Source organism: Neodiprion lecontei, chromosome 4 (genome assembly GCF_021901455.1).
Source record: "Neodiprion lecontei isolate iyNeoLeco1 chromosome 4, iyNeoLeco1.1, whole genome shotgun sequence".
NCBI lineage: Eukaryota > Metazoa > Arthropoda > Insecta > Hymenoptera > Diprionidae > Neodiprion > Neodiprion lecontei.
This window is the reverse complement of record NC_060263.1, coordinates 37,708,552-37,725,421: the sequence shown is the minus strand read 5'-3', so window position 1 is coordinate 37,725,421 and position 16,870 is coordinate 37,708,552. Positions and strand designations below refer to the sequence as shown.

General features: G+C 34.9%; 1 protein-coding gene and 1 long non-coding RNA gene across 9 annotated transcripts in view; both read right to left on the bottom strand.

Moving 5' to 3' along the window:
- Positions 1-750: 750 nt before the first annotated feature.
- Positions 751-3,124, bottom strand: LOC124293984. Its single transcript, XR_006903846.1, has 3 exons — positions 2,255-3,124; positions 983-1,146; positions 751-840 (listed from the first exon to the last, which is right to left on the bottom strand). It is a non-coding gene; the product is annotated as an uncharacterized LOC124293984 (long non-coding RNA).
- A 7,041-nt stretch (positions 3,125-10,165) lies between these two features.
- LOC107225685 overlaps positions 10,166-16,870 on the bottom strand; it is a 155,073-nt gene continuing 148,368 nt past the window's right edge. For all 8 annotated transcript variants that reach the window (XM_046737199.1, XM_046737197.1, XM_046737198.1 and 5 more), the window contains 3 exons: positions 14,722-15,357; positions 13,439-13,687; positions 10,166-12,484 (listed from right to left, as the gene is read on the bottom strand). In XM_046737199.1, the coding sequence (XP_046593155.1) occupies positions 12,393-12,484; positions 13,439-13,687; positions 14,722-15,357 (977 nt within the window). In that variant the 3' untranslated portion in view covers positions 10,166-12,392. The remainder of the gene's footprint in view (positions 12,485-13,438; positions 13,688-14,721; positions 15,358-16,870) is intronic.

Here is a 16,870-nt window from a genome sequence, read left to right as displayed (position 1 = left end):
AAATTTTTCATTATTTTATACCATTCGTTGCAATTTATCAGGGATCATTGCAGAACTGACGCAACATTTCGCATCTTTGCCCTGGATCTTTGCTGGTCATACGTATAATTCGCGAGTATTAATTAATATCAATTATTCGGCACGAACCGACACGCGACGTACAAGCCGCAATTATGTTCTTAATAATCGCACGTTGCTAAGGAAAAGAAGGGTAAAAATTTCGTCAGCCTCGTCTGGTCCGTTTGTACTAAGTCTGTAACGTGACGTCCACTCCAATTATTCGTACACATGGTATATTTCGTTATACGCCAAATGCTTGAGAGGCGGTTTACAATTAGGGTTCAAATGACCGACTGACCCTCTTTTCGTTGAACCTTACCTCGTACTTAACTCATCGAACGCCCATATGCAAATTAGCCCAGGGGATCGAGCATCGCTTAATTACCAGATTGGACGCTCATCTTTTAATTTACACTCCCGAACAGTCTGATTACAGCTGATACAATCTGCGTTACCAAAATACAGCCTCGACGCGATTGGTATCACAATTTTTTCGATTTCGTCGGAGGGAAATGTTCCGTGTAAAACGAACGACTAAAAAAAAAAAAAAAAAAAACATACACGTACCATTTTATTTACAGGCTTTGATATTTTTACAATGCGTGGAAGAGGCAGAGAGAAAAAATAAAAAAAATAACAACAACAACAGAGGCACAAAAGTAACAATTTTTATTTACATTTACACAAATGCAAGCGAATCGAAGTCTCTTATCCAGGCAACAACATTTATCCGTTGGACGTTTGTTCGCCTTGCTGCGACGATCGAGACAACAGAAACGGCTGTTCAAACGTGATGATGTAGGTATCCCCAGTAAGTACAATGAGCATCATCAATGATCGTCACACACTCGCATTTTATATATATATATATGTAGATATGTGTTTAAAGTTGCGGGCTGCAACGGGAATTAAAATTACTTACCAAGACGCGCTGCAACCGTGGTGCGGTTTTGCCAGAGTGAAATTGTTGGAACCTAAGAGTGGTTCGCTTCAAGGATTATTGACCTTTTCACCCCTTAATTGTCGAGCAAATATACGGGAGACCGTATACCGTATATCGATGGCTAATATCTTGAACTGCGTTGTCTGCCGATAGAAAAAGAAATTTGAGCTTTCTTCAAGGTTCATATATTACTATATTCACTTGAGGAAATAGTGGATTCAGCAGCGGCTGGACTATTGCGTATTGTTAAATCGGAGGAACTTAGTTGTGACTGAAATATTACTTGTAATACTGGTTGCTGAAACCGTTGGAAATTATTGGAAATTGAGTGGCGGAAATTAACCAAGGAAATCCTTGCAAACTCGCGGTAAACGCACAAATGGTTTTACTCGTTTTTAACGTTCTATTAATTACTGTCGCATCGTGTGCTTTCAACGATTTCCGGTTCATCAAGTAATTTTCGTAAATTTTCAATGATTTCTAAACATTCCAAGCGATTTCCTGTGACTCTATCCAATCCGGAAGTCACTGAAGATCACCCAAAACGGTCGGAAATCATTGGAAAACATTTAAAATCGTATGATAAGGTACAGAATCCAACAGAAATCGGTCAAAGTAAACGTTATCGTATCGGAATCATCAGATTTTCGAATGAATGCAGACGCCGCGAACATTTTCTACGCTTTTTAATGCTGTTCTTATCGAATTCCACAAGTTATATACATTCATTAAAGAAAATAACGAAAATGTTTTTCTCCATTCCGTATTTCGAAATATCGCTCAAATTTCCGGTAACATCCCGAAGAGATTCGTTCGGTACTCGATTCACTTTTACGAGAACGAATCTTTGCCGAGACTTCGGTACAATTCAAACCTAGCAAGCTATAATAAAATAAGACAAAATTCGACTGCTTTATCTCACTGCGATCCAATCGAATTGATACTCTCTGTCTGCAGAATGATTTACGGCTGTCTTTGTACGTTGTTGTACCTTATTGGAGACACGCGGGAATTTAAGCGTATTGTAAACCTGCGAGTCGAGCCATCTAACACCGAATATCATACATTATATGATCGATAAGATCCGATCAAGCGCCTAGCAAGTATAATCGCGTTGTTTACTACCGTGTGAAAATTATTGAAACTTCGACTAGATTCGATACGTGATCCATGTTCCGTGACAAAAAATTAGCCAGTACAGTTAGACGTATGCGAGTGGTTTGAGATTTGATCTACGTATTGTATACTTACAGTTTTAGATCATCCGCTTTCTTCTTCTTCCGGTGTAAAGTTTTTCTATGCACGCGTCGTTAAAATATAGTAAAGGCCTATTGCATCTAATCGTCAGAGATTTTTGCTAAAAATTATTTTCAAACGCCTCAAATCCAACAAAAATCGAGATAACTATTTACGCACTTTCGGATAATATATGATTGTAATATATGTATCTGTACAGGGTGTCCCAATTGAAAAGACGCATTACATTTTTGCCAACGTAATGTTTCAATTGTACGTAATGCGTATTTGAAATTGGGACACCCTGTATAAGGCACAATCGATATCTCGACGACTGTCAAATAATCGTTTCAAGTTTTTTTTTATAGAAAAGTAATGACGGTTGTTTCCCACACCGTCGCGAACTGGATTCTTTTCTTATTTTTTTTTTTTTTTTTCTTCTTTGATTTTTTTCTCTTCTACAAAGCGTTCGTTTCATCGCTGCGTTTAATCCACTCGGATTTTATTTATCTAAATCTAGAGACGCGGTTAGACGTGACAAATATAACGATTTTAATTGGCCAATCTGTTTCGCGTCGAAAGATTAATCTCAATTACTGTACGTACGATACCTTACAGCTGTACGTAATAATAAGTCGCGTTCAGTGACGTCACGATCACGTGAGTACGAGGAAAAAAATTTCATACTTCGAAACACTCCGGATTGTGGCGATTAGTTTCTTTTTTAGCTTTGTACGGAGTGAAAAGCCGCGCGTTATTCCCCGATGTTCTTCGTAACTCGGGACTTTACCCGAGTCCCTTGAATTTTTCCTTGAAGATCGGGTCACTCGGGCAGTGACAATGCACTTTTTACAATCGTTGTTACATAAACATGCAACGGGTATTAAAAACGTTATTCCACTGTAATTGAACTTGGCGTTGCGTTTTTACGCGTCGTTATTTCTTACATCTATCAATAATTGTTACCCTCTGTTTTGTTGTACAGTTTCAGACCTTGGGAAGAACTTTCATTCGCATATATATTTTGCACGTACAGCAAACTATGTGATAATCGGCTGGGGATAAGGTTTTTATACGAAATATATACGCAAAGTTTGGAAAAAAATTCATTCACATCGATAAAATTAATAGGTTACCGTTAGAGTTTATGTATATATATATATATAGTTTGTTACAAGGCACAGGTAGCTTTTACACACATAATTTTCTTATTCAAAATCAATTTTTTTTCTTTTCATCCTTTTCACTCGTCCTTTCTATACATACGTATTTAATGTTTCTCTTTCCTCTATACCTATAATGGCTACAATATCTTTCCTTTTCATTCTTTCTTTCTTATTTCTAGACGTTTTTTTGTTTTTTGTTTTTTTTGTTTTTTCACCTTCTGAAATTGTCCATTTCTTCTTACCGCTCGTACCGCATCAGGTCACACGATATTATAATTGATGAGTTTCCTTGAATTCTTTATTTTTTTTTTTTTTTTTTATTTTTTCTTGCCGATTTCCTCGTATTACTTTTTTCCTAATCTTAGTCTTTCCTTTACTTCTTTGTAGTCAACAATTATTTATACGCATAATATTAATGTGGATTCACTCGATTTAAATATTCTTTATTATAATATATATAAACGATATATAGGCCATTCAACCAAATCACGTACGCAAATCCGGCTTCCAAATTCATGATGTTTTTTTTTTTTTTATGATTTGTCCAGATTCTTTAATGTGAAGATCTCGTAAGAAAAGCATAAAAAATTTGGAGGCTGGATTTGCGTACAGGATTTGGTAGAATGGCTCATATATGTGTGTGTGTGTATATATATATATATATATATAGATGTATATACCAAAAATTGTTGACAATTATAACTGTACTACTACTACTACTACTACTACTACTACTACTACTACTACTACTACTACTACTGCTACCACTACTACTGCTATTATTATTATTATTAGTATTATTATTATTATTATTCATTAGTATTACTCGTTATACACTATTACTACTAGGTTGTTATCATTATTATTTTTTTAATCATTGTTCTTATTATTATTCTTATTATTATTACTATTATTATTATTATTATTATTATTCATTAGCATTACTCGTTATACGCTACTATTACTAGGTTGTAATCATTATTATTTTTATCATTGTTTTTATTATTATTATTATTATTGTTGTTGTTATTATTATACGATTATTATTGTTATTGTTATTATTCATTAGTATTACTCGTTATACATTATTATTACTAGGTTGTTATCATTATTATTATTTTTTATTTTTATTATTATTATTAACATTACGATTATTATTATTACTACTGCTACTACCACTACCACTACCACTACTACTACTACAACTATTACTATTACAATTACTACTACTAATACTATTACTATTACCATTATCATCATCATCATCATCATCATCATTGTTATTATTGTTATTATTAAGATTATTATTATTATTGTTGTTGTTGTTGCTGTTATTGTTGTTGTTAATAATAATTTTTCTCTTTCACCTTCAGAGCAATGCAATCGGGTTCAATCGCGCCCGTATAGTATAATATGCGAATAATCTATGTATGTATATATACGTATATAAGAATTGCCCAACAAAAAAGAAAGGATAGCGAACAAAAAAAAAAAAAAAAAAAGGAAAAAAGAACAACATCGTAAAAAGGTATTTCCGTCATGCCTTTTTCGCGTATCGTATTAACAGTAGTCTATCAATATAATTAACAAATTTTATGCTACAATCATATTTGTCTGTATTTATAGGACGAACCAAGCCTCAATTATTATACTCGAACCTATGATAATATGTCTAAAGTTCTTGATGCCATTATCCACCGAGAAATCTTTATCATTATTATTATTACTATTACTATTGTTGTTGTTGTTGTTGTCAATATTGTTATTAATATGATTATTATTTATTTAAGTGGTAATTGATTTATAACTTTGAAGGTCGGTACGTTGAATTGAAATTCGATCGACTTCAAATCGACGCTTGTATACAAGAATATACATATATATTAGGGTGATCCTTATTTTGGTGATTGGAAAAATTTTCATCGGGACGACCCCAGGTCTATTCCAAATCATAAAAAAAATAAAAAAAAATCCATGTATAGTTTCAAGTCTCTACGTCGACTGAAACACTTGCCGCTAAGCTCTGTGAGTGTTAAATATAAAATACATGCAGTTTTTATAACCAGTTATTTAGTTTAGTATGACTTTGGTATGAATTGAGGGATCGATCGGAAAGTTGACAGAGTTTTTGCTTATAATGATTGGAAGATACCCTGAAAATTTCAAAATTTTATAATTATTATTCCCTTATATATATATATATGTATGTATATATATAATCCTAATAAAAGTGGTTCTGTTAAGCATATCTACAAAAAAGAAATGTATTATAAAATGATGATGAAATTTTGAAATTTTCACGGTTTGTTTCTATCATTATAACCAACAACTCTGCCAAGTTTCAAATCGTTCTCTTAATTTATACCAAAGTTATACAAAACGAAATAACTGTTTATAAAAACTATATGTATTTTATATTTAAAACTTTCAGACCTTAGCTGCACGTGTTCCAGTTGACGTAAGGGCTTAAAACTTTGCACAGATTTTTTTTTTAAATAATTGGAACAGATCCGAGGGGCGTCCGAAAGAAAATTTTTCCAACCCCTAAATAAGCAACACCCTAACGTACGTATACATATCAGGGTGGTAATTATTTAGGGGGTTGTTAAGATTTTTTCCCCTCCAACCCTCAAATCAACTATGAATAATTTATAAACAATTACCTAATTTTTTAAAAATCTTACCTCAACTCTAAGATAGTCCATATTGTGATCGAAGTTTTATCATGGAAATAACATGGAAAAAACTTTTTTTCTCAGTATATATTTTATTGTAAAAGTAACAATGTTCAGAAAAATCTGTAACTGCGAGGTCTTAGTGGAGGCATTAGTGCTACTATATGACAAAAAAGAATCAGATCATCGTACCATGCAATCTAGATGAATTGCGCTTCCTCTGAATAAAAAAAAAAAAAAAAAAAAGTCAGATTTCGATGGTGTGGAATTTGTCGAGATTGCCTGGTACGATGATGTGGTTTTTTTTTTTCACATAGTAGCACCAATGCCCCCCACCAAGAACTCGCAGTTACACATTTTTTGGAACATTGTTAATTTTACAATAAAATATAAACTGAGAAAAAAAAGTTTTTCCCACGTTATTTTCGTAACAAAACTTCGATCACAAATGCGGACTGTCTTGGAGTTGGGGTAAGAATCTGAAAAAATTATACAATTGTTTTTAAATTATTTAAAGTTTATTTTCGGGGTTGGGGCAAAAAAAAAATCGTCAACACCCTAAATAAGTACCACCCTAATATGCATGCATGTATGTCGTTCGCTCAGGTATGTAGGCATACGTATAAGTATCGATTCTCTGAATAATTTATAATACACGAATATCAATCGATTGTTTTTTCTTTTGTTTTTTTTTTCCTTCCTTACTTTCCCGCACGCCTTTCATGAAAGACGAAAAATTTTGCACTTACATATTTATTACTAATATGCCTCTTGAGCGCTATTTAATTTATCAATGTATACATATGTATATATTTTTTACGTATATGTATATTATTACAATTACCAGCATATTACGCGTTATTCGTAAATCGTTTACAGCCCCGTGATCAATTCCCATGTATATATATATATATATGTATATATATATATATATATATATATATGATACATATGCAAATGCACGCGTTTCGAACTCTACGATTCTACTATGATTATTATTATTATTACTATTATTATTACAATTATTATTACAATTATTATTATAATTATTACCATAATCATTATTATTATTTTAATAAATACAGTCGGGGATTGCAGCATGATTTTATTGAGTCTGGTGAAAATTTTCCTCCTACCTTACAGATGTCGAATGACTGATGAATTAATTATCGATTGATCGCGTTGCGTATGATTGTACCTCTGAAATGATTGTTGTTTGCGGTATGTCGTTTTAACGATTTCGTTACTCCTTCGTTTTTATTAGATTATCCGTTGTTTTCGTTTCTTTTCTTTCTTTTTTTTTTTTTTTCATTCATTCCTTTTGGTCCAGCGAAACGAAGCGTAAAATTGATACAAAATAAGATTTCTTCACCTTTCCTCCAAGTCTGACACACAAGATAAATTTGAGAATTCTTGTTTATTTATTTCTTTTTTTCCCACTTGAATGTCAAAGTATAATTATCGTGCGCAGATTGAAAGAGCGTAATTGAAACGCAACCCGATCAACTCACGTCGTTAACGATTTTACAAAAATTAGCAATCGATCACGAGGCTCCGTACATGATTGCTGTCACAATGAGCTTATCACCTTATGTTACAGTGTCAATAATACAGATTAAAGTTGAGACTTAATCATTTACACGTGTGTAGGTATAACTTACGCACTTTATACGTAAGCCAACGTTACGCTTATATTACATACTCTTTATACACGTATATATATATTTATAATATATATTTAGATACAGTCTAAAATCCACATCGCCTATCTTTAATATTAATCCTATCTGTGTAATAATATATAAGCCAGGCCTATATATTATACTGTAGTGTTGAATCCAACACGCGCACACACATGTGTATATATATATATACATGTATGTAAATAATTTGTGCGTAAAAAATGTACGTACAATGCGTATGATATACGAGGTGTAAAAATAAAATCGACTGATCGGAAACGATGAATAACTTGGCTGCTACGTGCAGGATAGAAAATTTCATCACTGTATTTCTTTCATTCTAGTTCTATCCAATTGTTTCTCGCATACAAATGCACACAATCGCGTATAGATTACATAATGCATATATATTTGTACAAAGGGTGACTGAGGGTAAAAAAAAAAAAAAAAAAAAAACGGAACACGATGTAAAGAAAATAAGATTGAAATAGGATAAAAATTCGAAAAGAACCACTCTCGTCCTCAAAGAAGCAGTAAAGAATAAAACAGAAAAAAGATACGACAAAAACGAAACAAGAAAATTCATCTGAGAATTAACAAAGAAAAAAAAGAGCAAGAAATTATGGAAGAGGTGAGAGGTACGTATAATTTTGCGTCGTCGTACCTAAATTTAAATTTTCCGTCGACCCCTTTTGCAGAGTTGAACGTTTGCGCGAGAATTAGACACGCGAGTCGGTCGGCAACCGCGGTATTTAGAGAGGATCAAACTTTATTACCAATTTGTGCAAAAATTCCCGGCAGGGCAAACGAAACGGCAATCAAAAAAACGGGGTGGAAAAACCTCCGCGGGTGAGGAGGTGAGAAAACGGCGGTAAAAATTTGAAAACTGTGATAATTGACCGCCGGGCGCCAGGGATTTGATCCCTCGGTTTGATGATGTTGAAACGTATTTTTCCCCTTTCACCCACCACCCATTTTAAGTTCTACTTTTTTCTTCACCGAGGCCGCGGTACCGAGGAAAAAGCCCGTCGCTATTCCACAGTTTCGATTAACGTTTGCCCGACGTATTGTATGTTAAACACACTAGCGCACAAATATATATACATAAATACGATCGGACATCCTCGATGAACATTGATTTTCAACTTTGTTATATTTCGTGCGTATATATTTATATATATTTATTTTATATATATATATATATATATATATATATATTTGTACATAGTTGCAGGCATACAATATACAGATAGACAGATACATGTTGTTACGGATAAATTTCGGAATTCCACTCTTGTTCGGAATTAACGGAATGCTAATAGAAAGTTAACAGTTTCGAATTCGATTATATTGGCTCGATGAATGCTCACCAACGTGTATATTATTATATATATATATACTAAATGTATACGTATATACGTATAAGTGTACAAGTTATAAATGGGGGGTGGGGGGTTCGTTCACTCCGATTCGGGGTTTAAAAGATGCCGCGAGCGGTATTCGAAATCGAACAAATTCCAGATATGAACAGTACGAGTTGACTCAAATTAACCGTTTTTCATCGATAGTCATTTTTTAAATTTCAATTTTGTTTTATTTTTAAACTTTTTCCTCTCCCTCTCTCTCTCTCTCTCTCTCTACTGTTCGTATAAACGAGGGAAGAAAAAAAAAAAAAAAAAATAGAACGCGCGCGCACACACACAAACACACGCTCCGAGCGTGTTAAGTAAATATGTAGGTATTAAGTCTAGATAAAAATTCAACGGTAATTTGCATGTATACGACATATTGTGCAACGGTAATAATAAAAAGTAATGATAATAATAATAATAATAATAATAATATTATTATAATAATGATAATGATAATATAGACTATGTATAACTTACAATAAACGTCACCGTTCTCGCCTCGATAATTTTCTTATAATCAATAATATTGATCATATTTTTGTTCAATAATAATTAATAATATTTTCTTAGTATATACCGTGAACACAACTAAAACGGCTTTTCTACACACTTGCACACCGTATCACTTATGCATTTCACACTTCACTTTATAATGTACAACGTAATAATATATAATTATCATATATATATATATATATGTATGTATATGTATGTATAGGTATATCCATATATATATATATATATGTATATTGCTTATTGCTTGCTTGGGTGAAGATTGCGTGTTAATTATGAGATAATCGAGTGGTAAAAAAATGTCTCGCGTATATCGGATAACGTCTGTCTATTGCAATGTTATTTTGTCGAATTTGTTACGCGGTTAAAACCATGTGGCAAAAAATTTCCCTCTCGAAACTCTGATTAGTTTGTTATTCTTGTGATCTTTGTAAGGAATCAATTCGTGGTTAACGACAGATTCTATTGGTTTTGGTCATTTTCTTTCTGTTTTTTTTATCTTTTTTTTTTTGTTTTTTTTTTTTGTGTGATTTTTTCTTTACATTGATTCTAGAATTTGAACTTGGCATGAGGTTTGCTTTGTCTAAAAATTTATACAAATTTGGGAGCCGGTTGAATTGAGCTTTCCAACGATTTTACGGGAACAGGCAATTCAAGATTTTTAACGATATAAAATACAAATACCTACTTATAATACACACCTTAACAACTACAATTCCGCAAGTATGAATATATTACACGAAGTCTGACTGCGTAATGAATTTCGTAACGAGTTCAACGTACGGTTATTGAAATAACGATAAAAAAAATTTTTACGATTTGTGTTAATTATTCTTTTTCCCCGCCCGTGCCAAATTTAAAATTCACTAATTTTTGCAATCTCAAATTTGTTTTCGCAGCGCGTCAGAAACAAATGTTATTTTTATTATTACCATTGTTATTATTATTATTGTTATTATTATTATTATTATTATTATTATTATTATTATTTACGTACTAATAAATTTCTTGCGGCATTTTCAGCGCAACGGATAATCACAGTTATAGCAATTTACATTATACAAATAGATCGATCGAAGACTTCATTTTCTACATTTTGAATTTTTCTTCGTTACTTTTTTATCATTGTTATTATTATTGTTGTTGTTGTTCTTGTTGTTGTTGTTATTATTATGATTATTAACATTTTTCTTAAATTTTTTTCAGATTTTCATTCGTCCCGCTATTTTCATTATCCCAAAAAAAGTATTCTTTGAAGTAATTTTATTACCACCTATGTACGTGTGTAATATAGGTACATGGCTGTATTGCGTTTAATCACTTTCTCACTTGATTACCTATAATGCGTGTGTTTTTTTTTTTTTTTTTCATCCGTTCCTTTTCTCGCGTTCGGTAAATCTCTCGGCATTATTTTTTTTCTCGTTCGTCTCTGTCTTTCACCTCAGGTTCGTTTGTTTACGGATAATTTTCACAGCGGTAGACAGTTTTATCGATGAATATTATATTAAAAATTTCTTTGTCCAATTTTTTCTTCTTCTCATGTTCCTTATTGAATTTACTTAATTTTTTTTTTTTTTTTTTTTACTTTTATGTTTTTCCTTTTGATCCTCCGTTAAAATTATTTCGTTACATAAGAAATTAATATCCTCACTCTTTTATACGTAATACGAATTCTTAAATTCTAGTTTGCTCTCATGATCCTTTATTTCTATTCTCATTTAATTTTCTTTTTTCTCAATCACCGGCCTATCGGGTGATTATTATATATATCTATGTACTCTATACAGAGATTCGTTAATTTTTTGGGCTTCCCGTATAATATATTATATGTATAATAATATCTATAGATTCGGATCGATTGGTTTTTTTTTTTTTTTCAATCGTAATTCATAATGCTGTTTTAATTATTACCGTCACTTATTCTAATTTTTCTACATATTCCGCTCAATCTTCGCACTATAATCACGGGTATTAAAACATTTTCGCATCTCGTTCACATCACACCGTCTCAAACGCACCATGATATCGTCTAACCCATAGCCCCCTTACATAATTATTTATACATCCCATCGCGCACTTGTTATATGTATATATATATATATATATATATAGCTATGTTCTTACATTTAACCCCCGATTATATATTCTATCTATAATCCCTACCACCTATCGGTAAAAAACCTATTCCCGTTTCGTCAAACGGAATCCGGAGTGCCGCGTGTGACGATTTGGCATCAAATTTCCGCAATTTTGCGACTATTTTTTTTTCAATCAACAATCATTTGCATCGTCAATTCAGTCGATTGTCACACGGACACGCCGAATAATCGGCTCAACGAGACGCAGGCTAACAGCTACATTCCGATTGGTCAAATTCTCAATCCTCCAATATTTTTCTCTCGTACCTAAGTATAATAATATATAATAATAATAGCAATGACAATAATGATAGTAATAACAATAATAAAAACAATAATAATAATAATAATAATAATAATCTGTACAGACATATGTCACTGTTTATTTTTTTTTCCGTGTGTCTGCGTAAGTGTGTGGATATTTTTTTCATTAAACTTATCGAAGTATCGGATGTGCAGCTTTTTACATGAAATATTATACATCGATACACGGTAGTAGCGTATCTCTCTCGTCCGTCGAATTGTTTCTCGATTTCCTCTATTTTCCTTTCTTACACACACTCAGAATCACCTGAATATCGCGATAATCGTTATCACCAAGCCAATCGCCATTCCCGAAGTTCTCAATTTCGGTGCGGCGTTGTCCTCCACGCATTGGCCTGAAAGTAAAAAAGAAATAAGTAAAGACGAATGACGAATGTGAATTAAGGTTGGAACGACGGAAGACGGGAAATTATTGACCTTCTCGACTCGAGACTTCACCGACACCCTTTACATAAGACGCGCCGGCAAAAGCATATCATGTATACATATTTTATGTACTATATGTACATGTATATGTATATAAACGCTGAATCGGGCAAATGAAAATTAATTTATCTTACACGAAATTGATGTTTGCATATCTCAAAAGCAATCGTTGCTTTAGGAAATTTCGCCCTGAATCCGGAATTATAAGCGAAATAAAATTTCTCCCCTTTGCATTGTAAATTGAAACTTGTAATGATATAATAAAACGCCGTGATTCGAGCAAATATTAATTTTTCAGTCTAATGTTGACGTATATTATATTTATGGTATACAGTACACGTAATATTGATGTACAAATATTGTGTGTACTTTTACTTATTACATCAAGCTCCGTCTTAAACGAAACTCTCAATCTTTCTTTTCGCGCTTTTTATGGAAAGAGGGTCTTAAGATGGTCAAAAACAGTTCATCTACGTAGTAGCGATAGCCATTAAGTTAAGAATAATTAATCCGTATTTTTTTTTTTTTTTTAACGGTGCATTCGAAATCCAAATTTCGTACAATTCAGTATGTAGTCTCAATATAGGTAAAGTTTTTCCATAATTCATAGTTTCATTAAAAATATATTTCAATTTCAGGTAAAAATACTCATTTACCTTTCATTAATTACATCAAATAGGTACTTAGTAAGCAAGACAATGATAATAATTTAATACTTTAATACCATAAATTGATATTCTATTGCGTCGTTCATGGGAGTCAAAAGCAAAAACGGATTGTCAGAAAAAATAATCGATTTCATCGATAATCGGAGGTTTAAATTAATTGGGTTGAATATTATCGAAAACAGGGACGATGCTCACCTATGCTCGTCGCGTTGAAGGCCAACATCGGAGGCGGCGGCGGTACTCCTCGTTGACAAGCGACCGGACTGGCGGTCAAACTGACCACACCGCCACTTTCACGGTACATGAAACAGAGTCTTCTGCTGTTGCGGAATGGCTGCGGTCTGTTGTTGTCGTTGGACCATGCCGTCCTCCTGGTTGCCAGAGGAGTCGCAATTACGAATTGCGTGCCCTCCGTGTCGAACCAACGCCCGTGGCAGGAATAAGCTGTTCAACAATTTACACCATCGTTGGTAGTCGTGTTTATCGCCCTGACTCTCATGGCCCAAATCGGACTTGTAATTCCCAATTTTTGGCGGAATTTTGGACCGAGCCAAAGAATTTTTCCTACTTTTCGTCTCGAACGGAATTTCTAGAAACCTCCTTCTGAGTACTAATTGGCAGATCAAGGTCTCAAAGAATACGACCAGAAGAGAGTTGAGACTGTTTGTAATCGCATGAAACAATTGATTCTAGAGCTTTTCGATAAATTGATCAGGATTTTGTTGAAACAAATAAAAAGGCAAAACGCCGTTGGCGCGTGCGTTTCATTGATATTTGCAATTTTACGGACTAGGGATTTCTTGCGCATGCGCACTTTCCGATAACTTGATTTTACGCACGGACTCTGCGCACCGTCAGTGACGTCAATGAGCTGAGTTTAATCTGAAGTGAGCGCGTTTAGGTTAAGTTTCACGAAGCCGGGTCTGTGTCTCTGGTCCTCTTGATTGCCCTTCATCTACTTCTTTTATATTATTATATTACATTCGTTTGTTTCTCAATTCAAACTTGCTTTCAGAGGTGTCGGATGAAATAGCGCATGTCACACGTTCGGATGAGCGATATCTGACTCGTATCACCAACTTTGTAACCGTTGGAAATCGCCTAATTTTCGCACTTGTAACAGAAATAACTGTTTCGTTTTCTTGAAAAAATAAATCTTTCGTAGAATCAAAGATTTGCGATGAATAAATATTTTTTAAACGATTCTCTAGACTTCGAAGGATATAACACCACTAAAAACTGAAAATTTCATTCTCGGGGCGATTACCGCAATATCTATTCTTTCGTCTTAATCGTTGACTTCATAAAGAGTGTTAAAGACGGTTACCCTGATGGGGTTTTGCGTGTTTCACAGGATTGCGTGTTAAACAACTCCCGTCGATAAAGAAGCTACCGGATTGCTAACGCAGTTTCCCTTCAGGCCCACTTATCTACTGAGCATTGGTACGAATAATTTGAAAAAGAGCGGGAAAACTCACCAGTGACGGTATCGTCGTCAACGCAATCACCCTGGAACTCCATCCTGTCAGCGGTTGAGCATCCAACGGTGAGGGTTGTGACTTCCGAAACGCACCCCGACTCTTCCTCCTCGCGTTTCTCCCTCCTGTCCGAAGAGTCACGCTCGGCGTCAGTCCGTAAGGCCCGCCGGGGCCTGATTACGTCGGCGAGGTCGAAGGGGGTGCTGCGCTTCGTCGGTCGCGAGGCGGTGTCGTAGTCCCCGAAGTAGTCGACGTGGGACTGAACAAGGTCCGGCTTCCCGTCGCCGCCCCCCTCCTCACTTCGTGGGCCCCAAAACCGGCGCTGCCGTCTCGTAAAGTCCTCGGCGCCCTCGAGGAGGTCCTCTGGCCCCTCGGCGCCTCGCGGGGCCCGAGGCGAGCGGCCCACCCTCCTGTTGGACCGCGTTTTCCTGCCTCGCCGTTCGTGAACGAGGTAATCGTTGTTCGCCCGCCTCGCCTCCACCTCGAACGTCTTCTCCTGGGCGTGGCGCACCTTCTCCTTGTCCCTGTGAACTTCGTGGATCCGCCGATTCTCCCGCGTGTTTCTCTGGTTTCGATTCATTCCCGTCACCGTGAACTTACCGAGGTACGGACACTGCCGTGGCTCCGGTGAACTCGCTGGAAGAAGACAAAGACTTTACAAATCTTGGACCATATTGTTTATTTACTTTCTTGTGGTACATTGTTTCCTAGTTTACGCGTCACGTTTCACCCACTCTCCAATTTTTTTGATAATTTTTCGGTAAATGATTTGGAATCAAATGAATAATCGCTATTTCTTTCAAATTTTTATTTACAAAGGTTTCAACGACTTGAATTTTTAGATACCGACCACTTTCACTGATAAATAAAGTAAACCCGCCTATAATTATGCAATGCACCGTACGCTTCAACAAAATCCGCCTGCATTTATGCAATTCACGATACACATTACTGATCGACATTTGTTTTTATAGTTCAATATTTGACGTCTACTAGAAAGAGTGAGAATTCAGTCGATCGTAAATAATGTGACAAATGTCAATCGGTAAAATGTATACTAAATTGCATAAATGCAGTCGGATATAACTTAGGAACATTTACACGAAACAACCCGCTATATTTTCGGTTGGATGCGTTTCATATAAACACTTTATGAAGAGAAAAACTTCAAACAATCTTCACCGCAATTGTTAAATAAACATCTGACATTCGAACTGTTCGCCAGAGGTGCGAAGTTTTTTCTTCTACTTCTATATATATATACATCTATATACGAAATTTCTTTATACGGCGTCGATTTCGTTACAACGTTATAATAATAATAATAATAATAATAATAAACGCAAAGGGAAAATGTAGCCGCTGTGTGCATTAAGGAAATGGATTCCCCCCACGACTGGTAATAATTACCGATAAAGGTCTTTACTTCGGTTGCTTGCATAAGTAGCTCGTCAAGTGAAGCCGAGGGGGCGTTTCAAACTGCTTTGGGGTACCGGTATTAGACTGATTGCGAGGGTTTTGCCGAGGGAACAGCAAGCTGACTCAAGATCGAAGAACTCAGACATGATAAGGTTACAAAGAACCGCGGTTGCTGGCCTGTTGCGATGCTGAGCGAGGGAAGGGGAGAAACGCGAGGTATTCCAAACGGGATAAAATCAATCCGTCGAATGGGCGATGAGTTTGTGGCAAAAAAAAAAAAAAAAAAACACACCACGTTTTAAGATAAAATTTGAAGATGAGAGAGACAGAGAGAGAGAGAGAATTAAAGGATAAAAAGAGCACCGACAATTGGTAAAAAGAAAAAGAAAAAACGGAAAGGGGGATAGAAAAATATAAATTAGGGTGCGTGCCTGGAGCTTTTCATAAAAATCGGCACTCAACGCCAGAAGATCGGCAATCTGCATATTCAGGATGTCACTTTTGTTGCCTACACGCTGGCGTTGAGCGGCGATTTTTGAGTAAAACACCCAGCCTATGTACAATTATGGGCAATTGTTACATTTTCGGTGTCGCTAGTGAATAGCCAGGAAAATCGTGGATAATGTGGAGGAAAAATAAGGGAAATAGGAGAACGGGGAACAAAGCTTCGATAACGAGAGCTTAAACCAGCCCTAAGAACACTATGCCGACTCTAATGAGACAAATCTGA